The sequence below is a fragment of the Macrobrachium rosenbergii genome, chromosome 53 (assembly GCF_040412425.1).
Source record: "Macrobrachium rosenbergii isolate ZJJX-2024 chromosome 53, ASM4041242v1, whole genome shotgun sequence".
In the NCBI taxonomy this organism is placed as follows: domain Eukaryota; kingdom Metazoa; phylum Arthropoda; class Malacostraca; order Decapoda; family Palaemonidae; genus Macrobrachium; species Macrobrachium rosenbergii.
Window position 1 is genome coordinate 42,059,195 of NC_089793.1, and position 22,710 is coordinate 42,081,904.

General features: G+C 40.9%; 1 protein-coding gene across 15 annotated transcripts in view; it reads left to right on the top strand.

Moving 5' to 3' along the window:
• The window catches only part of LOC136834415 (fibrous sheath CABYR-binding protein-like), an 88,810-nt gene extending 66,993 nt beyond the window's left edge, over positions 1-21,817 (top strand). For 3 of the 15 annotated variants that reach the window (XM_067096981.1, XM_067096982.1, XM_067096984.1), the window contains 8 exons: positions 11,553-11,723; positions 13,915-15,153; positions 16,243-16,293; positions 16,727-16,792; positions 17,817-17,885; positions 18,352-18,804; positions 19,435-19,497; positions 20,197-21,817. In XM_067096981.1, the coding sequence (XP_066953082.1) occupies positions 11,553-11,723; positions 13,915-15,153; positions 16,243-16,293; positions 16,727-16,792; positions 17,817-17,885; positions 18,352-18,804; positions 19,435-19,497; positions 20,197-20,232 (2,148 nt within the window). In that variant the 3' untranslated portion in view covers positions 20,233-21,817. Of the gene's footprint in view, positions 1-336; positions 445-1,950; positions 2,896-2,990; positions 3,424-11,552; positions 11,724-13,914; positions 15,154-16,242; positions 16,294-16,726; positions 16,793-17,816; positions 17,886-18,351; positions 18,805-19,434; positions 19,498-20,196 lie in introns of those variants that run through there. The other 12 variants (XM_067096972.1, XM_067096976.1, XM_067096983.1 and 9 more) reach the window with 12 other exon arrangements.
• Positions 21,818-22,710: the final 893 nt, after the last annotated feature.

The window sequence follows — 22,710 nt, forward strand, 5'->3', positions numbered from 1 at the left end:
TCGTTACTTGGCGAGTCGATTCCATGGTTTTGTGTATGAAATTGTTCAGAGCCCTCCAGTTTTTCCAAGCTTAGTATTCTTGCCAGAGGTAACATTGGGGGCAAGACTGAACTGTATCAGTAAAGTTGAGTTATTCCGGCAAGTCATTCAATATAATTGATGCGAACAGTGAGGACGTGCGCTTTCTGATAGTATTAAAAAGCTTGACCATTCCAGCTCCTATATTTCGTAAACTTTCCTAAACCTGCGTAGGCTTAAGACCCAAGGTCTAAGATACTGGGGAAACTTCTCTTAAGATTGTTCTGTTTTCTTCGCTTGTCCCGTTACATCGAGGAGGCTACAGCTTTGGTGACGGCATATGACCCCTTGCAAGAAATCGTTGTGCTAAAGACGCCTGACCCCAGAAGTCCAGAACTCACGGAGACTTACTACTATTTCCAGGAGGTACATTTACAAGTACATATCCCTAAATCATTTCCGTTAATAAACTTACAACCCCTTCCCCACGAGTGATGTTTTCTGTTTAGTTTATTTTCGTTACCGTACCTCAGTGTTTTCTGTTTAGTTTATTTTCGTTACCGTTCCTCAAGGTAATGAATGGCTTTTTGTAACTGAACAGCCCGGTCAAGACGATGGGGATTCTCTCTCTCTCTCTCTCTCTCTCTCTCTCTCTCTCTCTCTCTCTCTCTCTCTCTCTCTCAGAAGTGGGAGGGCTTCACAATTGAAATTAAAAGCCAGGTCAAGATGTAAATGGCTTTCGAGCTCGTCGTAAATAGATCGTCTTGACCAGGCTTTTATGCAGTAACACGAATGGTTTTTGATTAAGTTTTAATTGTGAAGCTAAATACCCAAAAATGTATTTTTGGAACCTTTACAGTATATTCTTAAGAACTTGAAAGTACCATTTTGGAAATCGTAACTTCTAAAGTATATATAATCTGAAATTTTAACTAGGTTAATTTTATCAATTGCAGTCACTAAGGATCCTTACCCCCTACCGCCCCTCCCTGTCATTATGAAGCAAGCAGGTTTGAAAAGGTCCTATCGTAATCCCCATTTTTTCAAAGTAACTACTTTTGCTTTTTAATGTAAAAACCTTTTGATTCGGCTGTGCCAATTAATTTTATTTCACACTAAACCCCCCAATAATCTGAATGGCTCCAGCCCCCAAAATTTCTTTGGAGGGCGACCCCGTTTCTTGCCTTCAAGGTATGGGGGACCAAGGCAACAAAACCGGTCGTAGCCCGTGTTGAATTGCAACGGCGCCACAACTTTATGCATGAATTCTGAGACGTCTTTCTTTTTCACCCTTCTTGCTCCTCAAAGTTCATTTCATCGTCTGTCACTATAAACCCATACATTTTCTAGTTTCTGATACACAGGAAACCAGTTTGTTGCTGAACACCGGAACTACTTTTCCAGGTATGGCGTGTTGGTGGATGGGTTGTTTAACATGATTTTTCAAGTTGCATAGCACGTCTTGTTAAATATTTGAATATTTATTTTATTGATGCCAGATTTAAATCTCTGCTGCGTAGATGAAGGGAAAGACCAGGTAACGCAGCCTGGTAACTGGTTGATCTTGTTTGTCTACGTCGCACCTCCGCCCGCTCTTTGTTGCCGAGAAAGGTCTTACTAGGAACATTATTTTTTTGTGGGGTTGTCGCATCTTTTGAAATATGCGCCTTTTACTGAAGTATATTAACGAGTGATTTGAATATTAAAATCGATGCATAACTTGGTTATGCAATCGGACGCTTTTGTTATCTTGGTATCGAATAACGCTGAGGTATAGAGCGTGACATCACTCCCACTTGACTAGCAACCTGTCTGGGGTAGGCACCGGAACTAAATCCACTGCCTGTTTCGACAACTTTACCTCTTAAACCCTTGCCACCTTGGAGAGCTTTTTAGATGGTTCCCGAAGGCATTTGCTGAAGGTGGTTTGAGGAGACCGCGTCAGAAGCCTCTTGATTCTCTTCGTATTGGGAACCGGTTCAGATTATTCGTGCTTGTGAGGAATTGACTGACAAGTATTCTGATCAAACGCGTGGTGTGATCTTTGCATTCTGTTGACGTACCAGCTGCTTCAGTCATGGTCGGAGTTACTTTCAAACAACCGCATCCAGCGGACTGTCGTTACTGCACTTTCTGGTCTGTTCATCGATTTGGCGTTCCAGGTACCCCGCGTACCGTCAAGACTCCTCGGACGCCGAAGACTCCAAAGGGTATACTGAAATGTAAGCATTTCTTTGGTAGCGAGGAAAAGGCGGCCGCCCTTCAGGCAGCAGGCAAGCAGCATAGATTGACTGTTCCTGGGGAGGAACACCAGCAGGATAAACCTGACACGTCTCGTCGAAAGTCCCTTTCCAGAACACCCTCTGGTAAGGTCAAGAGGCGACCATCGCATTCCGCCCTGAGCGACGAAGTTGTTGCTCAGGATCAGAAGATCGCCGGCCAACCCCTTTCCCCCACCGTAGCACAGAAGCCACAGGAACTGTCGCAAGATTCAGTTGACCAGAAGAAAGATGACCAGTCTGCAGTTGGGATTACCACCGATAAACCACAGACTCCAGTTCTTACAGTGTCCTTTGGAGATGCAAACGTCATTCCCGATGATGGCCCAAAAAATGCCAAAATGGAGGATGGTGGTGGTTCTCGTGTCGAAATGAACGGAGAGGCTAAAACAACCGCCCTGGTCCAGAATGGTAAAGACATCGCCCAGCCTACGCTCTCCATGGACGCTGCCGATGTTCCTGCATCAAGTGCAGTTCTAGGTGTCCCTGAATCGCAGGTGGTGGAACACACACCCGAACCGCAGAAGGGGGTCGCAGACAACGAACCGCCTAAGGGCGTTGCAGGCACTCCCGAAACTCAGCAGGCGGTCGCAGGCATTCAGAAGAGGAAGTCTCCAGAGCTCCCGAGGCGCAGAGAAGTCTCAGGGGCTCTCAGCCACCCTCCTCAGGGCTCCCAGCCTGGGGGTCTCAGGCTCCCGAGCCGCAGAAGGGGGTCTCAGAGGCTCCCGAGCCGCAGAAGGGGGTCTCAGAGGCTCCCGAGCCGCCAAAGGGGGTCTCAGAGGCTCCCGAGCCGCCAAAGGGGGTCTCAGAGGCTCCCGAGCCGCCAAAGGGGGTCTCAGAGGCTCCCGAGCCGCCAAAGGGGGTCTCAGAGGCTCCCGAACCGCAGAAGGGGGTCGTAGATATTCCCGAACCTCAGAAGGAAGTCGCATATATTTCCGAACTGCAGAAGGGCGTCCCAGATATTCCCGAGCTGCAGAAGGGGGTTGCAGACATTCCAGAACCTCAGAAGTCGGTTGTAGAAACTCCCCAACCGCCTAAAACCTTCCTAGAAGCCCCAGTGGTTGCCTTTGAAACTCCCAGACTTTACCCAGAATTTGTTCCATACGGAGTTCACGTCCAACCAGAAGTAAGTGTTTGCATTGAGTGCGCCACAGACAAGTTGTTAAGAATATAGACAAATTCGCTATTGTTTCTTAATAATAGTTTATGATACCAGTTATTCAGCTACAGCTGACTTGGTTGGCGGCGCCAATTTTTAGCAGACTGACCTCCAGTATAGCCAAAGCCTAATTTCCATGACGTCCTATTTTTGAAGTATGTAGTGTGACTTTAAGACGGCATTTTTGGCCCGTATTGTCGTAAATTTAAGCAGCTAGAGGGTAAAAGCTTAATGTACAAAATCTTGAAATTCAGCCCTCTCTCTCTCTCTCTCTCTCTCTCTCTCTCTCTCTCTCTCTCTCTCTCCTCTTTTGGCATCGATGGTGACTCCTGTAATTTGTTAGCTAATGATGCACGTGTCCACCAGTGCCTTCCGGGTAGTTTGTGACCGCTGGCTTGGAAAGTTGATAACTTGCATTCTTGGGTGTTAGTAATGTTAGTCACTCTTGAAAGTAGTAACGTATGGCAGGAGGCTTTCCTGACTGCGATACTTTTCTTGCTGGGCGTCATGGATGTTACAACCCAACTTCTTTAGCTGACTAAAAATTTCAAACGAAACCGAATATGTTGGTTTAGTCAAACAATATTAAAAATTTCTTGTCGATGACGCATCCAATTTGCGTAGTTTCTCGAAGATAGGTGCCCAGTCTCTTTGGCACGCACTATTTCCCGAAAGATTTTTTTTTAAAGCACGCCTGATAAACAACCTTACGAGTATTCTGGCCTTGATGGAATTTTTAGACCTTAATTAGCGCCTGTGCTTCCGGGCCAATAGGTGCAAGTCTTTTGCAGAATACTAGCTGGTTCTCGGAAGGTCTATTTCTAGCAAAATCTTGATGGCGCATTTTAGTCCGGTCCCCCCCTCCGCCCTCTCTCTCTCTCTCTCTCTCTCTCTCTCTCTCTCTCTCTCTCTCTCTCTGTGTGTGTAGTTCCTCTAGCTATGAGAGGCCTTATGTTTAAAGTTTTGCGCTTACGCTCTGTATGTTAAACCATAACGAGGGGAGTAATCTTTCTGTTGTATTTGTCATATTCCGGTGCTTGAATTGGCCGCCTATCCAAGGTGGGTTTGGCTAGAGATGAGTATTGGTTATTAAACGTATGAAGATATTAGGCTGCCCTAAGAATGTAAACCCTTTCGTTGCCATTATCAGGAGGAATGGGTTTAACCAAATTTTGCGTTTAGTATAAAGTAAAAAAAAAAAAAAAAAAAAAAAAAAAAAAAAAATACAGGGTGTAAGTTGAGTTTTGAAAGTATCGAAGTTACAGAATTTTCATGTCCAGTCATCATACCATAATGTTAGATATATTTGCACATGCACGTTCATCGGATCGTGTTTTGAGAGTTTCAGGTTGGTGGGTCGGGTTTTGCTCAGTGCTGACCCTTTGGGGCGGGGCTGGGAGGGGGGAAAGATTTGTGTGGAACCTGTGACCTGAATTACTGTGTTGTTAACAAAGCCTTATTTGTTCAGTATAGTGTTAGCTACCTCTTGTCATGTAATTCTTTGACAGTGTTCCACGCCCTTTCATTCCGTTGCCCCCTTCCCTTTGTTTCGTTCTTTGATCTTGTCGTGACTAGTGCCAAGATCAGGACCTCGTTAGATGTATTTTCCGTTTAGTCTTTATTCCGTAGCATAGCGGATGGTTTTTACAGATGGTCCCGCGCGCTGTTTTCTGACTTTTGGTGATTCGAGTAAAGTGACGCCAGAATGTTTGAAAACTCAGCGTCTGAGGTAGAATTGGCGGTTAGAGTACTAGGGATGAAAGATTTTGAGATTTGTTTCATTGCCAAGTACAGCTATGGTTTTCTGTTGATTTTGAATATTGCGATTTGCGGAAATTTCTCTCTCTCTCTCTCTCTCTCTGAGGATCCCCTCTTCCCCCTTCAGAAAAATGTCACAGGAGATTTATCGCGTTGACGTTCTACTTATCTGAGGTGTAAGCCAGCGATATTTGCGTTCTTGCGGCTTTTTTTTTTGGGGGTGTGTCAGTGTCTGGTTGATCAGATATATCCTCTGGGAGCAGTGTCTTGAAGCTTGACTCATCAGCACAGATGCGGAAACGTAAAAATTTTAAAATTGTATATTTAGCGATGAACTCTTTGCTGTAAACCTTGTAAATTTGTCATGCTTTGGTGCCAGACTTCGTTTTATGCAGACACTGCGTTCATTATTTGTTGAAGCGCATTGGAAACGTAGTCACTGCATTCATTATTTGTTGAAGCGCATTAGAAACGTAGTCAGTGTGCTTGTTTTGACTTGCTTGTAAGGTGGTGTCATGGGGAACAACTGGCTTTTTTTTTTATCATTTGCTCCAGTTTCTACCAAGTACGCTATGGTGGCAGCCAAAATTTTAAGACTTGTACATCCTACAACTGAAGGTAGGCACCTTTGGTCGTATGCGAAGAACTGAATATCAGGCCACCGGACGCGCCGCATTATAACAGCACAGTGCAGTATCAGTTAATTACAATTTTATATAACCATAGGAACGAATTATACCTTGAATGACTACGTAGTTGTCAGGTTTTAACATTTGCTAGGCCCTCTAACAGGTTATGTTGAAAGCTGAAGTCTCTTCTGTTGCTCATTAGGTTATTCTTATTCGGCTGCTACTTGAAAAATGAGGTTGGAAGCTATGGTTAACCGAAGACTTGGTCATTCTAAAAACAAAGCATCCTTTGGTGCCCTCATGGGTAATAGCGCATTTAAAGCGGTTCATAAGAAAATGAATGAATCAACAAACGAAAGTAGCCACACGATTGGAGAGGTTATTTTGAAGATCTGGAGCGGACATGCCCCCCCTCCTTCCGTAGCACAAGTGATACTGCGTTCAACTATCAAATACGGAAAATGCGCTCGATCCCAGGTCTGGACGAGGAGACATGGATATCGTTGTTTTTCCGGAAAATACTTTCTTACTGCAGGGTTTAGATACTAAATTGTTAATTAGCTGTGGTAGGTCGTAGTTGGCATGGGAGACTTAGATGAGTGATCAGTGCTTCAATTGTTGAATGCTGTGTTAGTGACGACGACCATGAGTTGATGGGAATGTTGAGAGGCTGATGTTAAGGGATCTCCCAAAATAACATTCTGCAAGGCCTCATACTCCCCGTGTACGTCCCCACTTCATGTATCATTCCCCCCCCCCATCGAATTGAAAAGTATACCTTAGTTTTACCAGACCACTGAGCTGATTAACAGCTCTCCTAGGGCTGGCCCGAAGGATTAGACTTATTTACCGTGGCTAAGAACCAATTGGTTACTTAGCAACGGGACCTACAGTTTATTGTGGAATCCGAACCACATTATAGCGAGAAATGAATTTCTATCACCAGAAATAAATTCCTCTAACTCTTCATCAGCCGGCCGGGGAAATGAACTCCGGCGTCGAATTGAAGAATGAAAGGTGCGAAAGGAGTAGCTTACTTCCTCAAAACAAAATTTCTCTCTCTCTCTCTCTCTCTCTCTCTCTCTCTCTCTCTCTCTCTCTCTCTCTCTCTCTCTCTCTCTCTCTCTCTCTCATATAAGAAGGCAAGGATGCGCGGTGGTCGTCTTGACCCCAGTGCGTAAGCTTCGTCCATAAATACCTACGTCCAACGTCCCACCAAAGCGGAGAGAGAATTTTGTGGGGAGTGGTGTTTTGGGTTTGAGACACTCGTCGTCGGTCTCTCCCCGTAATTCTCTTGGGGCATAAGAATCTGGCAAATATGTGATCATTTTACTGTATTTAAACGATGCACGTTGTTGGCATGTATTTGAATCCTCGGAAGAGCGTTGCATGAAGAGCGTATGTATTTCACCTAAGGAAAACTTGGTCGTGGAAGAGTAGTTGGATTTGGGAGGGAAGGGGTTTATTATTGGATCTTGATTACTTAAATACTTGATACCATAGTTTATGGCGTTTTTAAGTGTTGCTATTGTAGGATTTCAGTAAAATCAGAGCCAAGGTATTGGTGTATAACGTATATATTTTTTCAGAATTTTTTTTTTTAGTAAAATGGAATTTTTTATAAGAAAAAATTGCTTGCATAAAGCTTTCAGCTACGTAAATAAACTTATATTGCTTTTTAATTTGTATTTTTGCTAAGTACTGTAGATAGAATGAAAAAAGCAGTCATCCTACAAAACCACAGGAATCTTAGTGGACGTGAGTTGAGTCAAGACTTCATTCAGTCTTGGGTAAAGCACTACAACCCCTGCTGCCCCTTTCACCCATATCCCAGCCTGAGGGTGGGGTCGGAGCATCCCAAGTTTCCTTGCCCGAGTTTTATCTCGGCCTAATGCCCCTCGCAGTTTTATGCCCCCAGCTCCCTTTCATGAAGTAGCTTGTAACGTATATTTAGGCTGCATAAATGCCCATATCCTTACATGACGCAGTCAAGATAGTCTGCCTACAAGGTGAGTATTAGTTGATAACTATATCTAGCCATTACGCCAGTGTAAGACAGCGATGTCCATCAAACTGCCGGTAATCTAGACTTGAATGTCGTCTGGCAAGAGCCCCGCCCCTTCAGTTACAAGATCATGCCAGGGTCGTCGTCAGTTGATGGGAGGTCAGAGATGTTTATTAATAACTACTGTAATTGTGATGTTGGAATCGACGCCTGTTAGAAAGCGAGAAAAAAATCGGCTCGAATGAACATGAATTCTTCCCATCGACTAACACGATGCCGGGTGTGCCCTATCACCCCCCCCCCTTGTTTCCGTCCTCTTGAGAGTCTCTTACATCGGCGTAGTGTAATGATGTTAGATGCCTTGCCAGAGATTCAGCAAGAGGCGCGTTTTATTGTCGGTTTGTGCCAAAGGTAATTTTTTTTTATATACGGAATTTGAAATGACGTTTTATCACATCCTACCTACTTGTGTAACTTTCTGATCTCAATTACTTCTGTATGTACTATCTTCGTACTTATCTAAACTGTACTTCCCTCAAGTTACTCTTGTACTTCACTTGGACTTCTATATTTACTGTATTAGTATTTATCTCAACTTATATATGTACCATCTTGGCCACATAAATTAGATATTTTTCTTAAATTTTAAAATCGTAAATCTCGTCTCTAGTGAACATACGGTCTACAGACGCTGTATGTGTAAACATGCTTATGTGAAACTATCTTTATAATCTTCGGTTTCTGTCTTCCATTTACACCTCTTCCACACGGTCTGTCTGGCTTTTCGAAGGGAAAGAGGGTGTGTAGAGAAATTTGACAGCTCTTCAGACCCTCCCTCTCACCCCCCCTACCCCTCTTCTTATCCAGATGTGCTTTTACACAACCATTTCCTTTTACCCTCCACCAGATGTGTGCTTTCGAGAGGCCTAACCTTTGTGTAGCACCAATGTGTGCGCGTGTGAGCGCGCGGCCACTGCATCAGGCAGTTGTGGAACTCTGCTTTCTCTCGAATTTTCTGACGATGTGCTTTAGGAATTTTATCAGATGCGCCTGTGAAAAGCAGTTGTGGATATATATGCGCTTGCGGGTGTTGGGGTATGGGGTACCATGATGGTGGTTCTCAGCTCAGAACGGCCTCCTTCATCTCGCCCCACCAGTGGTTTTTCCCGACCCCTTCCCCTTCCCCTATGTTTCTCTCGTCACAGTAATGCCTCTTAACACCGTCCCCCACTATCCTTACAGCTCGTTCTTTTGTATCCCACTGTATTTTCTCATCAGTAAGTTTGTATAAAGTACAGTTCGCCTGCCGATTGATAATCTTTAGACATTCGCATTATTAATTGGCCGAAGTGGACATAATGCGGACTGGCGCTACTTTCCGAAGCTAGGAAAAAGTTTGTTTCATGTAAATGAAAGCGTGCGCTTTTCATTCGTGTAAAGGATTCTACTGGATAGGTGGTACGGAGGAAATCATTTAAAAAGTGTAAACGCCATAGTTCTCCAGAGGACGATATAATATAAAGTAAATAATCGAGGACGATGCCAGGAAGCTCGAAAATTTTTCAGATTTCTCAGTATTATTGGGATATTAATTAAGGGAATCGCTGTACCTACTATATTTAGCTTATTCGTGTCCCTGGTGGATTAGAAGGCGTGGCTTGTGTGTGGGAAGGCGGGGCAAACTTTTTGTTGGAACCAAACTTATGAAGGGTATACATAGTAGTAGCTGCAGGGTCCGTGTACATTGTGGGTGTGGGGACGGGGCGGGCGATATTGGAGAGGCTTAGGTGACGAATGTAGGATTGGGGAGTTAGTCTTAAAATTTGGGTCCCCAGAAGGGAGACTTGCAGTTGGAGACAGTTACCGACGAGAACAGCTTCCTGGACGCGGTTCGAGGGATCTTTCTGGTTTAGGAAGGCATAAAATCTGAACTCGCGACGCTTTTAGTGTAAAGCAGTAATTATGGATCCTATTCCTTTAGAATGTACCACGACTGTTGAACAGCCGCCTCCTGCAGAAACAAACGGTCTAGGCGGTCATGATCCGGATCCCAAAATGGAGGCTTTAGCAGAACTCAAAGCTCTGTCAGACGCTCCTAAGCAAGAGTCTCCTGCAGCAATACTGAGCAGCCAAGCTGATACTCTCGTAGAACCTGTTAAAGCAGCAGCCCCTTGCCCTGAGCAAGGCGCTGAACCTACCAAGGAAGAAGTCCCTGCCGCTGCACCTCCTCAAGACGAAGATCACTCAGTACCCCAAAAAATTTCCGAGGAAGTATCACCTACAGAAGATTCGGCTCTTCCAAAGAAAGAACTTTCTGTGTTGCCCATCAAAGACGCACCACTAGTAACAGTGGCTTCAGAAGTAGCAGTGGCTTCCGAAGTAGCAGTTGTTGCTGAACCCTCGGAAGAAGGAGCACCAGTGCCCATACAGGATGCCCATGCCGCTAAGCTTGAACCTGAAATTGCTGCAAACAATAAGGAAGGAGTTACCACTGCGGAACATGAAAATGAATCTGCTACCTCTGAACCTAGGGCAGAGACGGCCACTGCGGCCGTAGTAAATGAAACTGAACCTTCTACCACTCATCAAAAGGAGGAAGAGCAAGCACTGCATCCCCCTCTGAACAGGAAACAAGTGGGAATGTTGAAAATAAGGAACCTGATCCGTATCCTTCTGCAACCGAGGCTCCGGTATGTCTTGAATTTCTTGCCTTTGATATGATATCTGAACACTTGCTGACGTGGGTAATTGGCGAGTCTATTCTTTGTAATCATTACGGCTTTGAGTTAAAGATGAAAGAATTTTTCATATTTGCCGATTTAGTTTCGACACAGGCCGGTGTTGAGGGGAATACGGGTCTGACCCTAGCTGGGAAGGGTGATGAGCAGGCTCAGACTGGCTTCTTGTAGACTTTATATCTAATTAGAGGTGGTCTGTAAGTCTTCATTTTCTTCAGTTTTATGAAACGGGATTAGTTGTCGCCTAAGCCAAAGATCAAATCCGCAACTGTAATGAGAATCTTCTCAGTGTGGGTAATTGGGACTTGAATTTAGCTTTAGTTCAGAGGTTGAAAGGAATCTGTTGTTTGTTTCCGTGACATATTCAGCATGGCCTTGTTTGTATTTGTATTGCTGCAGTTACCAGCCTGTGTAGTGTGATCTTGGTATTCGTCCAGTTTGTAATAATGAATTCCTTAGAATTTCCAGTGTTGTGGACAATGACCAACCAGTAATAGTACATGATGAGTATAGGCCAGTTATTGACACGTTTTAGTATTTTCTGGTATGTTAGATCACCCACTGAAAAGCTGCCTTGTTTTTTGGAGTTCATCTGGATGGTCTGCAAGCAAATCAGGCCAAATTAATTGGTACTGAAAAATTTTGTAATCTTGCAGGAGTTTACTCTTGCGTAATTACTGTGACATGGATTTTTTTTATTTCCATCTTTTATTCTAGTTACAGTGTTGTGGTTGTGGTTTTATTTGATAATTTTATTGGAAAAAAAAATCCTGAAGAACAGTTTCTGCGTTTTACAAAGCTCGCGAAGCGGTAGTGATATTTGTTTTCCAGTCTGTAGTCCTACTTTTGTAGATTGTTACAGTGTTGACTGATTGTAATTCGTTATAATTTTAATCATGATATTACGCATATGGGCGTAGTGTCACCGGAGATTACCAACTTTTTCTTCGTTTCTGTACACTTTAGGCCAAGGCTGAGGAACCAAAGGAAGAGGAAAAGAAAGAGGAGGCTGCCCCCGTTGCTGCTGCCCCAGCAGAAAAGCCCGAAGAAGCTGCTCCCGCCCCAGCCCAGGAGGAGAAGAAGGAAGCTGCCCCTGTAGTGGAAGCTCCTAAGGAAGAGGCAGCGCCTGTTAAGGAGGTAAATTTTCTTTCCGTCAGATTTTCCATCCCTCCCCCTTACCCCTTCCTAAATGAACCTTGCCCCTTCCTAATAATCCCTTACATTGTCCTCACACCTTTATTCCCATGTCGGGTTCCTCATGACAGTTGTTGACATGCAATTTTTTTTTAATGCTTCTGCTATCTTACTACCATCTTATCCTATCCATGTGTGTATTTTGACCAAAAATCCCAAACTGTTTTGTGGTGTGGATTTATATAATCGCTGTTTCTCTTACCTTTCAACATTAACACAAACCCCCCGCCCTGTTGTGCGAGAGCGCTGCTATACAGTGTTTATATATATAATATTTATACAGTATGATCTTTGCTGTTACTACTAACTCTATGTACTCAGTGCTGCGCCTTAATGCTCGTGGTTGTCAGCAACTGGTTGGTGTATACGCACACTTACAACAGTATGAACCTTGCAGTTTGTCTTTCTCCCTGTATATTGTACCTTCATGCTTGACTTGTCAAGTCTCAATGCTAACATTGTATAGAATGTTTTTCATGGTATTACCATTCTTTGATTGATGTGGTTTGATGCTTCTTAGTTTGTTGAACTAATTTTGTGCTATGGAGTGAAAGTGGTGTAACAAACCTCAGTGGTATTTAATAGAATGTTTTACATGTGTAATTTCCTATAAAACCAAAGTTCCTGGTTGCTTAATTGATTCTGTAATTTTGTTTTTAATTTCTTTTAAGCCCTACCTCCCTTTAAAAGTTTCCTTATACTGTGTGCATGAGTGTTTTTGTTTTTTTTTTCTATTTCTCCTTCAGCCCTTTCTCAGAACTTTCGTCTGCCTGATATGCAGGATGTGGATAACAAAATTTCAACCTATTGGTGGTATGTGCTTGAATAGCATCATATTAATGGATGAGACTTCTCTTTCCTGTGCTATCAAGGGGTATTGAGATGTATGCTGTAATGCATTTTCTATTAAGTGATGTGCTTCTACAAATGTCTTTCCAATTGGACATGAAAAAAAATCAAGGGGATAGGAAAGTCAGAAGCTATTGGTGGTGTAATTTGGTGGACCTCAAGTTAGGAACACCTTCCCATAGCCCCCACAATTAAGTCAGAGCTTGCACTGTTATTTAAAACTCCTTGCATGGTACACATTAATAATTGTGTGGCATTTTTGGCACTGTTGTGAATGGAGGATGGTCAAAGTAATCCCAGTTCCTGAGGCCAAATAAAAATAAACAATGATTATTGCCCTGTGACTTTGTCTGCCATTGCATGTTGTAATATGCGTTTGAATCATACAGATGCAGCAATCTTGTTACACTTGTGTACTTGATTCTTTTGTCAGTGTTTTTATATACCTAAATTCATTCAAATTAACTACCAAACTTGGTGTTTTGTGAAGCATGATGTGGAGTTGTTACTAACATCATTTAAAAATATTGTTGAATTTTATTACAAGGTGTAGCTTGTTAAATATGATTTTGATTTTTAAATCTGTTACAATGATTAAAGATTGAAATTTAATATTAGTAAGGAAACTAGTATTTTTGATATAGCATGTAAAGTACAAAGTGCTTACTTAATGCTTATTGATACAGTATTGCATAATAATTCAGTACAGTACTTCAAGAGACTAAGAAATTTTATTTCACTTCCTTATACTTTAATGGATTTCAAATTTGTTGGAGATGTATTACATTTTGTATGAAAGCTCTTGAATGGTTGGATCTCTCTCCTTTTTTAATTACTTGTGATGAAAGGGCATTTCACTGACCACATTTAAATTGCCATTTTTTTTTTGGTGTTGTTAGGGGTGGCTTTTAACATGGAGAGGACTTAACATGTCCATCTGTAATTAATATTGGATGAGTGGTATGTTTACCTTTGACCACTTACCCCTATTTTAGAGCTTGCCGGAGGCGTCATCCGAGGCAGCTCCACCCAACAGCGTCCCCCCTCCCGGCCACCCCACCCCCACCCCCTTGAGGCTCAGGCCGACCAAACTGCACCCCTCGCTCAGCCCGAACAGGTCTCGGAGTCTGAGGCCTCTCCTGCTCCTTCTCACACTGATGTTGATATAGCATCAGAAGCCTCCCCTCACAGTGAGCCTTCTAAGGATCCTCTGGAAACAGTCCAGCCTGCAGGTTGTGTGAACACTGCTGATACTGACAATGCAAATGATGCTCTCCTTGCACAGGATACAGCTCCAGCACCCTCTGAGGAACCCAAAGTCCAAGATACTGCACCTGTAGAAGAAACTCCAGAAGCAGAAGCAGAGCCTCTTGTAGTCATTGATAGTGCCCCAGTTGTTAAATCAGAGCCTGTTGAGGAGCCACTTAATAAACCAGAGCCTGCCCCTGTAGTTGAATCAGAACCATCCCCAGTTGAACCAGAGCCATCCCCAGTTGAACCAGAGCCATCCCCAGTTCCAGTTGTTGAATTAGAGCCTGCCCCAGTTAAATCAGAACCAGTTGTTGAGTCAGAGTCCGCCCCAGTAACAGAACCAGTTGTTGAGTCAGAGTCCGCCCCAGTAACAGAACCAGTCATTGAACTGGAGGCAGAACCACTTGTTGAGTTGGCTCCCACCCCATTAGTTGAACTAGAGCCTGCCCCAGTTGTTGAATTGGCCCCCATCCCAGTTGCTGAACCAGAGCCTGCTCCAGTTATTGAATCTGCTTCTCCAGTTGATCTTAGTGAGACAGTGCCTGTTGAAGCACCTGCTGCTGTTGAACCCACACCCGTCCATGAATCCGCGCCTGTTTTAGAATCTGCTGCTCGTGAAGTAAGCCAATTTGCACGATCCGAAGAGGTTGTTCAGGTATCACATTTTAACAGGGAGTCTTTTGTTTCTAACACAGTTACTGAAGAGAATCATTCCTTTATTAATGAATCCCAAAGGTTGGAGACTGCCCCTTTAGTTGAAGAATCACTAACATTAGTCAAGTCCCAAGTTTCTGATATTAACACTGACAAGGAAATTGATGAAAAAGACACTAAGGCATCATCTTCATTATCATCTTTTATGGTTGAGGAGTCACTGTCATTAGAATCTCACATTAATAACATTGAGGTTAAACAAGTGGAATGTAAGTTGGCTCAAGAGTCTTCCTTTTCAGTTGAGAAATCTATATCTCTAGTAGAGTCCCAGGTTAGTGATAAGTTTGTTGCAGTTTCTGACAGTTTTGATAAAGAAATGGAAAGCAAGGCCACTGAAAAGTCTTCTGTTAAATTAGAGGAATTGCTAACAGTAGAAGCCAAAGTTTCCACTAACTCTGAAAAAATTGAGGCGACTGAGACGTCATGTGTGACAGAAAGCACAGAGAGTGCCATATCAGAGCCTGTAGAGGTGAGCGAGGTGGGTTGCGTGAGTGGAGACTTAAAAAGGGTGGAGTCAGCCGATGGGACCAGTGACCGCTGCCAACCCCCTACTAATCAGGTACATGTCACATACACCATAACCTACTCTCTGATCCTGGAAGAGAAATTTACATCCAAACAGGTCTTCATCACCATGGAACACATCTCTTGCTCACTTTTTGTTTTGTATTTCTGCAGTATTGATAGTTTTTCTTCCTTTTGGATTTTGTTCTGTTCTTTTTAAGCTATCGTCTGGGAGTAACTGTCTACCTCCTGGGTGCTTCTTCAAAAACTGTCCCAGTATTTAGACTCTCATCCCCTCCCCTTTTTATCATGATTTTAAGTTTGTCCTGCTAACAGCTGTAGAAGTGTGCGAGTAGACCAACCAGACTCGAGAGACACAAGCCAGAGGAAGCACACAGGTGACAGAACTCTATATACCTGTTCTTTTCTTTTGGTATTTGGAACAAATTTTTTTTAAAGACTTACAGTTAACATGGGATTTTTCTAGTATTAGTCTTATTGCAGTTTTAAAATGTTCTAATGCACCGTGAGTAGGTTGCCATATGTCATGCGAATTTACCAGCTAATAATGATCAGTTGTTGCCTGTATCCTATATTTATTGCTATCAGTGGTTTTTTTTTTTTTTTTTACCCTTCACACTCCTTTTTAATAGCTTAAGGGAAATGCATGTTGGGTTCTTCAGTATAAATAAATACATAGTAAGTAGGCCTCCCAACCTGACTGGGGATGTCTGTCTTTTTTTTCCAGCATCATGAATTAATGTTATACCAGCTATTAATTACAAACATAAATGCATAAGAGTAATGTAACTTTACTTTACTTTTTTTTTTTTTTACCTTTTTCGTTAGTGTAAGGAAACTTCTAGCTGTAAATATGTAGTAGTTAAAATATTGCTAGCCTCAGTTGTATTGTAATAATTTGGTATAAAGGATTGTCATAGTATTGTTAGGTTTCTTAAGCATCTCAGTCGTAATGGTACAAAAAGTTAGTGTGTTTTCCTTACATTACCAACTTCCAGTTTGAGAAGTTATGTAAAAGGTGTTTTTAACTAATGGGTGTTAATTGCTTAATGCTTGACAAATGAGTAGGAGTTGGTGTTTACCTAATGGAGGCTATTTTGGCTAATGCCTTGTTTAACCATAGGAACAAAAGGAAGAGGTCCCTGCTGCTGAACCTGCCACTGAACAGATAGAGGTAAAGTTGCTTTTTGTGCTTGTGCATTTTTCATGTTTCAGAACACTAAACTGTTCAAACACTTGACCTAAGTGATGTATACATGAGAATATATGCCTATTCTTAAACTACATATATACTTATAATTAAATCATAGTAAATGAATTATTTTAACCTTCCCAAATCTTTATTTCCTCTAGGATTTAAATATTGCAGACTGAATCATGATGCACATTGAAAATTGCCAGTTACCGCTAGCACATTTTTTCTTGAACACGATTTTGAAAAAAATTGGAAAGTTTGTAACAGGCATAAAGTATCCCATTACAAATGCTTGCACTGATTTGCTTAGCTGAAGCATTTTCTAGCCCACTGTCCCTATAAAATCTAACCATTTTTCATAGGTGTGCATTTGCACGAGAGAATCTCTTCCCAAAAGTTCATACTTTTACAGGAACCCAAAGTTGCTGCTGAAGAAGTTGCTGCTGCACCAGCTGAAGAGAAGAAAGAAGAGGAGAAGGTGAATTTAGAGTTTTCAGTAGGATTGAACTTGAACAACGCCAGATTTGCATCTGCGCAGTCTTAATCTTGGTTTGGTCTTTGTGTATAAAGTTACCATTTTGCCATTTTCATTAAATTAGCTTTTGATGTTATGACTTGGGGAGTGAATCTGCAGTATTTGAAATTGCTCTGTTGTGTAGTAAACCATAGCTTTTTTAATAGTGTAAATGAGCAGAGAATTTGTGGTTCTCAACTAATTTTCTTTAAGATTGTGCAAGGTAGTATTTTGTTACCACAGGTAATTTAATTTATTGGTCATTGTGATGGTGGAATTTGTGCCTAGTGCCTTATTGTGACAGTAATCATTAGCTATACAGTACTTAAGGATTTTTTGAAAATTGAAAGTAAAGTTGCAGAACATGAGCTCTGCAGTCGAGTGAAGGTATTATGCTTGTGCCTCTGCTCTAGAAATATGTACTTGAGGAAAATTCTCCCTCTGTATAACATATCTAGATGTACTTTAGAAGGAACACAACTGAAAGTGCAAGAGGCAAGGCAGCTTTTTAATTAGACAAACATAATAAAAAAGCAAATAAGTAACACTTAAGTAGAAAAAGTAAAAAATTAGTCAATGATGGAAAAGATATATGCGCAAGATTTAAGTTTGTGTGTACTAAATTTAAATGGTTATTACAGTGAGGTTTAATCTTCATGGGAGGGATAGCAGTATTGAAAGTCATTGTAGTGGAATAAAAATATTGAATCCATATTCCATGAAATTATACTATAAGTACGTAGTTGCTTTAGTGATAAACAGCTTATAGCTTATAGATATATTAAGTAGCTTTCCCTGGATGCCTACAGTAGTCTTTTCAGTGCAGTTTGAATTTTCTTCTAAATGCCAAGCCAAAACCTTGGTCAATATTTGGCTTGCTTGGTAAAGTCCTAAATGGAAGTCAAAGTTTCTGGTCAGGAAGTGTTTTTACCCATTGTCATGCATCATTATTTTGATGGCTGATTTTGATTTTTTGAACTTTTGACAGGTGGAAGCTGCCCCTGCTGAAACAAAAGTCCCTGCTGCTGAACCTGTCAAGGAAGAAAAGAAGGCAGAGGTAAGACTTTCAGAAAATTAGTTAGACTACTTCACAGTTTATTTTTATTTTAAAAGTTTTTATATCCTTATTTGTGGTCCTGTTACTTGACATGGGCATCACATTTTAGTTTTCAACTTCTTCTGGAGACTGTCATGCCTGTCTTTAGGATAAATGTGGCTTCTTTGTAGTATGCATTCTGTGTATCACTGTACTTCAGTTCTTATTGAGTACTGTATTGTGAGGTCTTTACTATGTGCTGTGTAATTACAAGTATCCCCAGTGTACACTTCCTTGCTTTTTATCATCTCCTTAGCAGTGTCTTTACTTTTAAAATGATCCAGCTCGCATAACAACACTGCAGCAGCAGCAGCCAGCACTAGGCTTAATACAATGTTGATGCTTATAACAAGTAAGAGTAAAGTTGGTGCAGTGGTGTTGTGTAGGTGGTGCATGTGTGCCTTGTGCTCATGGGTGCATTCATCAGGTGGAGGAAACCGTTGCCACTACAGAGGCTCCTGTTGTAGAGTCTCAGCCAGAGCAGGGAGTCCCTGAGGAACCTGCCCAAGCCCAGGAGGCATCCTCCCCTGCAGTAGAGAAGGCCCCTGAACCAGAGGCTGCCCCTGTAGTAGCAGAAGCAGTTCCTGAGCAGGAGGCTGCTCCTGTTGTTCAGGGAGAGAGTGCAGCTGTTAAGGAGGATAGTTCTGCAGTTGAGGAAAGTACTCCAGTAATAGAAGTTAGCACTCTTGCTAATGAGGCGAGCACCCCTGTAGTACAGGAAAGCACTCCTGCCGAGGAACCTGCCCCTGTTGCGGAGGAAAGCCCTGTTCAGGAGCCTGCTCACATTGAAGAAGTAACCACACCAACACAACAATCCGAAATTACTCCGTCCAGTGAGTTGACAACAGAACAGAGTGCAGATCAGGATACCACACAACAGGTGAGAAACAACCAACCCTGCTGCGTCCCACCCAGAATTACAAAAATTTTACTTCTACTGTATTGGGATCATGGAGGGGAAGTAGTAGTAATAGTTTGTGCTAGTCACAAAATTTCATCCTCTCCCCCCTTTAGATGTCAGTATTTGTATTAAAGACCTTATATAAACTAAGCTGCATTATATATGCAAACCTTCAATAAGTGTAGAGGCTAGAAATGCACAGCTGTCTTGCTTCTCCCAACTTTTTTTTTATTATTATTTTTAAGCTATAGCTGCAGTTAACCTTCCATGTTTGCAGTCTTACACTGTAGTGTACATATAACTTATCTGTACATACAGATTAGATTAACATAAGGTAATATGTGGTAGTTGGTACATCAAAATAACTTGAATTGCCTTAGTTTTCTTGATAGGAAATGAATGTTCAGCTGCTTTCTCTTAAACTGTTGTTATAAGTCAACTAACATGCTGCTCTTACCTGTTCTTATGCTTCCTTTAAGTAATGATGCATGCCATGTTGTCTAGGTACACATGAGTCAATCTGTAATATTGTGTGAAGGGTTGATTTGAATGGGTTTCTTGGCTATACTATACTTCTGACTGTTCTCTCCTTGACTTTGTCCCTGGTAGGTTCTTGAGGCTGCTGCAAATCCTGTAGCTAAACCTAAGACAGGAAAACAGAGGAAGGGAAAGGTATGTGAGGGCTTTGAAGAGTGGTATTGTGTGCCTTTGCCCTTGCATTTTTTCCGTACCCTCCATTTCTTAATCAAATTGTACAGTAATACTTTAGTGAGCATGTAGTTTCCCCTAACCTTAACAACCATGGAAAACTTACTTGGTATGAAGACACTGATGTGACATTCCTTGGAAAGCTTTTAAGTGTTTGTTTTACTAACCCTAAATTTATCTGGCAATTGTATTTCAACATCTGATTTGGTGGTAATCTCTTGGTACCACTGGATTAAGGGAATACAGCAGCTCACTTTAATTTTCCAAGGTTTTGGCAGCCAGCATCTTGAACTGTTTTGGGACGGACTTTTAAACCTGACAATTTCTAGTTATAATTTTATTACCCATTATTAACATATATAGTTCTTTCATGAAAGTTTTTTTGTATATTTTTATATTGTATATTAATCTTCAAGTGGTGACATGGCTATTAATGAAATATGAAAGTAGATATGCATTGAAAGATTTTTTGGATATCTGTTTTTGAGCATGGCCCGTGGTAGGGTATTTTAACATTTACTAAGTTTCTTCCTCAGCTACTAATGCAGCTTTACTAATTTAGTTTCACTGTATAGTTGCTTTCTGGAAGAAAATGTGTTATTGGGTATATGCAAGAAGCAGTTTATTAGTTTGATGAAATCTATAACTAGCTTGTTTTTTCAGAAAACTGAAGCTGAGGAGAAGAAAGTTGAAGAATAAAAGAATAGTGTGTAATGCCACAAGCCATTCCACCGTAAAGCTTAGTCGGGACATCCCTCTCATCCCCTGGAGTCAGCAACTGTTTAGACATCTCGTCTACTTTTTATGGCATTAGAATTTTGATTTTTATAACTTCAGGAATCCTAACTACGTTCACCCGTTGTTTGTACGAGTAATTGGTAGATCACTTGAAAGATTTTTACATTAGGATTCTTTTTAAGAAAATCGCCTTTCCTAATGGTTTTATGTGCGGTTTTGCATGTTTTGGAGGTCTGTTTACCTCCAGTGCGTACAAAAGACAGGTCCTTTTTATTTTTATTTTTTTTTCTTTATAAGGTTGAAGTTGCTGTGCTCTTGACATTGGCCATGTATTTTGGGTGCAGTGGAAGTGGCTTTATAAGCCAGAGGTAATTGGGGTCAGAGGTTAACGGATGTTGTACGACTTGTGTGTAAACCATTATAGACAAACACATAGTCTTAAGTGATCACCATTTTCAGTATGTGCGGCAAGACTTAGAATTTATATATGAAAGTGAATTATGTAAAAAAGTGAAGAGGCCAATTATTTAGTCTTAATAACCCACATGCGACTGGTTTGTAGAACGCCGTTAAAAGGAACCCACTGTGTTAGCCGCTAAAGTGAAAAAGCGATTGTCGATAGGTACGCCCAACTTCTCTCTTCCTCCTGTAGGATAGGATTGTTTTTAATTCTGTCTGTTATTGGATTTGAGTCATCATTGTCTTATTGTTTTAAGGGGAGGATGATAGGGTATGAGGAGGAGCGGTGTTGGGTGAGGAAAGGACTTTTTGTATAGTTTGTATTATGTATTGTGAATAAGGGGTGAAATTTTTTGCTAGAGCAAAGAAAATATTAATAGTGTAAATTCTAGACGCAGTGAAAATTATTGTACCAGTAGAGCATAAAATTTGATGGTACTTTTGTACTTTGATGAACTAGACAGAATATTGTATACCCAAATCTATTAATAGAACTTTTCTTATTGCTCATGTAGTAAAGGTTTTTCTTTTCAATACTGCTGTATTAAGTCTCTAGTTTCTTCAATTGTTCCATGACATGTGCTTCTGCCTGTTAGGTATAAGGCCTAAGCACCAAAAATTTCTGTTGCATTGAAATGGGGATATCAATTGGGCGTTCCTGCAATCTTCTCTAATGAATCGTAGATTAGATAAGATTCAGTTTTGCAGAAAACCAATCTGTTGCAGCAAGGAAAGCATAAGTACTACAGTACCATATATTTAACTAGCTGGTCATCATCTTGGCATTATTATTATTATTATTTTTTCTTTTTGGTTTTTTAAACAAGCTTTACCTATACTTTTAAATTAGTCATTTATTGCAAAAGCACATTAATTGGTTTTTAAGTCAAATTTTTATGTAAAAATTTTTTTTAGTGCTGATGCAGATGGTTTTGGTGGATTCCTCCACATTTAATTTATATAAATTTTCATAATATATGCAGACTTCTCTTGGCATAGGCAATGAGCAAAATTTCTGGTGCTTTGCTGTTTATGATATCTTGATTTGCCGTGTAATAAAGGATATTAAGAAGTTTACACATTGTAAGTTTTGTTTCATTGGTACTAGTTTCCTTTTTATTTGTAAAGATATGGTTTGTTTGGGGGATTTACGGTAAGCCTTTTACAGTGTGCTCCATGTAAGTGTTACAAGCAAGTATTAACACCTGAAAAAAATATTGTGGATTTGTTTCTACCTCAGAAGTTTAATTGGAATTTCAGTAATGTACCTATAGAATTATTGGTATAAGGTATAGTGGTGTAATATGCACCTTGAAATTTTATGTATCAGCGTGTGAGTAAAAATGAAACGCTTCCAGGTGTTTGGGAAGTCATAAATCTGTTAAATTGACCAGACTTGGCAGAGTTTGGATATGAGGGAAGAGAAAGGTTCATCTAGGATATGTAATTACAGGAAGCACAGGTAAAGATAGGAAACTAATTATTCCCTTTTCAGGTGTGATCTTTAAAAAAAAATACTTTATTTTGCATTCCACTTTATTGCAAGGTTTGAAAGTTAAACTTTATGCCAGTTCCATGCTATTGCAGGTTCTGAAACAATTGAACTCATAACCTTAAATTTGGTAAATTTCTTTCCAAATGGGCAAAGTATGATAGAAAACTGTTATATAGTGAAATAAATGCTAGGTGGTGAGTGTTTTTTTAACAGATGTAAAGAATGGCTTAAGGTTTCATTAGTTACGGTTCTTTTCAAGTTTTACACATTACACAATCTTAAGTATGTAAATTTTTAGTCTTGAAAATTGCAATTACAATGCTACATCCTTATGGCTGGATATAAATGACATCTGTAATGTGCAAGGCAGTTTTTGGAGCAATGACTGATGAAATCCCAAATGGAATGGGACATTTCCAAAAAGTATTCAGTACTTTTAAAGAAATTAAAGACTAATTTGATTTTCAAGATCTAATAGACTGAAA